The following is a 4505-nucleotide window of genomic DNA, read 5'->3' as shown; positions in this document are numbered from 1 at the left end:
AAAGACGCAAATTGTTTATTACGATAGTTAGTTTCAACAACCAATAATGGTCATTATCAATGATAATAGAGACAAAATGAACACAACAAGCTGATCAAAAACCAACTGCAGATCCATCATAACAAAGCACAGACACAAAAGGTCAATATTTCTGTAAATAAAAATAAAATGACCAACGCAGAGAAAATCACGTATGTTTCAGTTTTCACATGATTTAAACATGACGATTCCCCTCGTCTCTTATTAAAGCAGCTCCAAGTCATAAACAGACGGGTTTAACCTCAGAACTACAGAAAGAAGTTCGGCTGGTTCCCTTCTCACCTTCAGCTGTGAGTCTGACCTTTGACCTCTGTGCTCGAGCTGCGAACATTCAGCATCAAGCCGACACACCATCAGTCACAGGCCGACACGTCCGCGCGCTTTATCTGATGAGCTGAATGCATGAATAATCTGAACGTGCAGCATCGCAGGAGGAGGAGCAGGAGCAGGAGGAGGAGGTATAAATGAAGGAGCAGGAGAGCCCAGAGCTCATGAAGGAGCAAAGTTAATGAAGAAAATCTAAAGGGAGAACAAGAAAACAGCTGCAGGAAAAATAAAAAATACTGATTTTTTTTTTAGGCTAAAGTCACAGACATAGAGAAAGGAAAAACTAATTTACAATTTTTTACTATTTTAGTTGATTTAAAGTAAGTTTATGTCGTTATTTTACAATTAAACTGTTTTTATTGCATTAAGTTGGAGTTTGTTCATTTTAGCTCTTGGCTTTTTTTTTTTTTTTTAGGTTTTTAACCTGTTCTTGGAGATGGAGAGGGTGCGAGCCGTCGTCTACATGTCCGTGATCTTGTCTGTGATGACATCGTTCTGTCAGGGTCAAAGGTCATCTGAAAACCAGCTGCCGCCTGCGCCGGACGAGCCCGTGTTCGGACTCACAACCAGTGAACTGGTGAGCGACAACAACCCCAACTGGAGCTGTGGTTTTCTTATTCAGCACATTTTAATGTTGTTTGCACAACTTTTACATAAAAGAAAAATTCAGTCAGTTTATTACGAAACATTCAATTTATTAGAAAAAACTTTAAAATTGTACTAAATTCACAAATCTTTAAGAATTCCCAATTTATAACGTGATTAAATGTAGTAAATTAGGATATTAAATGTAACTACAAAGCTTGTTTGTTATGATAATGCTAATGGTTATTGAATTTGGACTCTAAAATATTTTTTATATTTTTTATTTAAAAGTGAATTTACTGCCTAATTTCAATTTAACCCTGAAAACTAGTTCAATCAGGTTGTAAATTCTCTTTTTACAGAAATTTAAGACACCAAATAAGAATATATAGAAACCTAAAGCAAATAAAGAAAGCTTTAAGTCACCAAATAAATAATTTAAATCTGATTGTGTTGTTGAAACAATTGCAAAAATTACATAAAGAAATTTTAAGTGGGTAAATTTAGTCAAACAAAAAAAAACCATCTAAATAAATCAAATTTTAATTAATTTTGAAGATGTAAAAACAATTGTAAAAGTCATATCAGCATCAATTATGTGTTTAATTTGGAAAAAAATTAAGTGATGAATGCTGTCACAAACAATATAAAAAATAAAATAAAAGAGTGTCACAATAATGAATTATAACAATAAAAATGACTCGGGAGGTGCTAACTGTGAGAAAAAACATGTTTAAATTTAGAAATTATTACAATGGACAAATAAATCAATGAACACTTAATTTAAGTGAAAACATGACAAAACAACATAAGTGTTTAAAAATAAAGTTTATAAAAATGTGTATTCATGCTGACATTTAGAAAAAAATCAATAAGTAAATAGGGATTGTATGTTTAAATTGAAATATTAAAATTTCAGGTTTATTCTGAACATTTTTTATGAACGTTTAATACTAAAATTAATGTGACATTTCCGTTAATTCAACAAGGTTTGATTTTACAGACTCACGATTAGAAACAAGCCGGCGCTTCAGAGCTCCGACTCGGATGGTTATCAATTAATATTTGGATAAAGATCCACATTTTAGTTGATTATGATCCTGTAAAGGCCAGTAAATGTCATGAAAAGGTTGCTGCTGTGTGAGAAACACCAAGAAATTATTATTTCTGAGGAAAAATAATGACTCAACTGCTGTTTGGCTCCAAATTCAGTTAAATCACATCAAATACTGAAAATAAAGGCCCAGTAAAGTATTAACAGCAACATCTACTAACAAAATCACTGCATCAAGAAAACAAGAAACAAGTAAAACTTTGTGGATTTCAGTTGATCGTGATGTAAATTGATTTATTATTTAAATTTTGTTGACCATTATATATGCGTCTCTGCGTTTATAAAAACTCATATATCAAAAATTATTAGTGGAATTTATTGTTAGATGTCCTGATGCATGCTCATTAATGCAGGTAGAAAAATCCAAAAAAGTTCAATCTGGTCCTCTGGACATTCAAAAAAACAAATTGTTTTTTGTTTTTTTGAATGTCCAGAGGACCAGATTGAACTTTTTTGGGTATTGTTAGATGTATTAAAGAGAATATTTGATGTTTCTGGGAAAATTTAACAACTTAGCAGCAGATTTTGCTTGTTTTTGTTCTTAAAGCACATATAAACAGTCAGCTTATGTAAATTATTGCCATGTATTTTTAGCTCATGTTATGATGCTGGAACCAGCAAAGACACTCAGAGTAAATTTAAAGTGAATCCTCAGCATAACAAAAACTTGAGCCACTCGTGATCATGATCTGCTCTAAACACTGACAACTTTCCACGAAGGAGTGAGTGATAAACTAAACGAATAACTGCGTTATCTACCTTCATCTGACTGTAGAGGTTTAAATAAAAACTTTCAAACACACCAGAAAAATGGAAAGAAGCAAACATGCACATCAAAGTACTTAAGTAACTTTGTTTGCATTCGGTCTTAGCAAAATTGTTAATGTAGGTACATATGGTTAAATACAAATGAGGTACATAATACAGATCTTACTGGGTGTGTACCTGGTATTTACTTTGATTAGTATCAGGTATATATTTATTTGGTCGTACAACTTGGTCTCCATAGGTACCAGATACTTATTGGGTACTTACCAGTTACTTATCGGGGATATATCAATTACGTAACTGGTACTTACCAGCAACCTGTTGTACTTGCTATATACCAGGTACTTGTTGGGTATAATCAATGGGATGTCGATCAGGTGTGAGTGGACACCTCGTTTGATTTAAAGAACAGGGATCTATCAAAGTCTGCTCTTCACAACACGTTTGTGGAAGTGGATCATGGAATGAAAGGAGATTTCTGAGGAGCTTAGAAAACGACTTGTTGATGCTCATCAGGCTGGAAAATGATACAAAACCATCTGTAAAGAGTTTGGACTCCATCAATCCACAGTCAGACAGACTGTGTACAAATGGAAGAAATTCAAGACCATTGTTCCCTCCCCAGGAGTGGTGGACCAACCAAGACCACTCCAAGAACAAGGCGTGGAATAGTCAGCGAGGTCTCACAGGACCCCAGGGTAACTTCTAACAACTGAAGGCCTCTCTCACTTTAATGTTGATGTTCATGAGTCCACCATGAGGAGACCTGAACAATGGTGTCATGGCAGGGTTGAAGGAGAAGACACTGCTCTCCAAAAAGAACATGGCTGCTCGTCTGCAGTTTGATAAAGATCACGTGAACAAGCCAGAAGGTTGTGGGAAGAATGTTTTGTAGACGGATAAATCAAAATAGAACTTTCTGTTTTAAATTCACAAACTTTCAAGCACCACTGTACATAAACCAGATATTTACATAGTACATAGTATGCATAATGTACATATTAGGTACATACTTGGTAAATACAAGGTAAAAGTCTTATTTTATTATACCACTTGTTCTCCGTTGGTACCAAGTATTATTGGGTAGATACCTGATACTTAGTGGGTACATACCTGGTATTCACTAGATATTTACTTAGTACATACCAGTTACTTATCGGGGACATACACGGTACTTGATGGATATATGTACCTGATATTTACAAGGTATTACTGGGTACAAACCTGGTTCTTACTGAGTATGTTTGGGTATTTACTGGGTACAATATCTAGTGCATACCAGGTACATAGCTAGCAATTACAAGTAAGTTACCATGTATCCAGTTAGTTAGTACCTGGTATTTATTGGGCTTCATGTTCACTTGATCATATTATCTGAAATTCATGTTATTAGCTGACAGTGTGTATGTGTATTAGTTAATGGTATTGTGTATTGTTGTGTTGGTTTGTAGTACTAACATTGTATTTGTGACAGTGTATTTGTTTCTCTGTATATTTGTGGGTTGGTCTGTAGTACTGACAGTGTATTTATGTGTTGGTTAGTACTGACAGTGTATTTGTTTCTCTGTGTAATTGTGTGTTGGTTTGTGGTACTGACAGTGTATTTGTGTGTTGGTTTGTAGTACTGACAGTGTATTTCTAGTACTGACAGTGTATTTGTGTGTTGGTTTGT

At 34.3% G+C, this 4505-nt stretch overlaps 1 protein-coding gene across 1 annotated transcript in view; it reads left to right on the top strand.

Moving 5' to 3' along the window:
* Positions 1-668: 668 nt before the first annotated feature.
* cart4 (cocaine- and amphetamine-regulated transcript 4) overlaps positions 669-4505 on the top strand; it is a 4823-nt gene continuing 986 nt past the window's right edge. The window contains exons 1-2 of the mRNA XM_037693298.1: positions 669-686; positions 782-943. Of these exons, the coding sequence (XP_037549226.1) occupies positions 803-943 (141 nt within the window). The 5' untranslated portion in view covers positions 669-686; positions 782-802. The remainder of the gene's footprint in view (positions 687-781; positions 944-4505) is intronic.

This window comes from Nematolebias whitei, chromosome 19 (assembly GCF_014905685.2).
Source record: "Nematolebias whitei isolate Nwh7 chromosome 19, NemWhi1, whole genome shotgun sequence".
NCBI lineage: Eukaryota > Metazoa > Chordata > Actinopteri > Cyprinodontiformes > Rivulidae > Nematolebias > Nematolebias whitei.
Note: the sequence above shows the minus strand (reverse complement) of the source record. Positions and strands in the feature narration are given on the sequence as shown.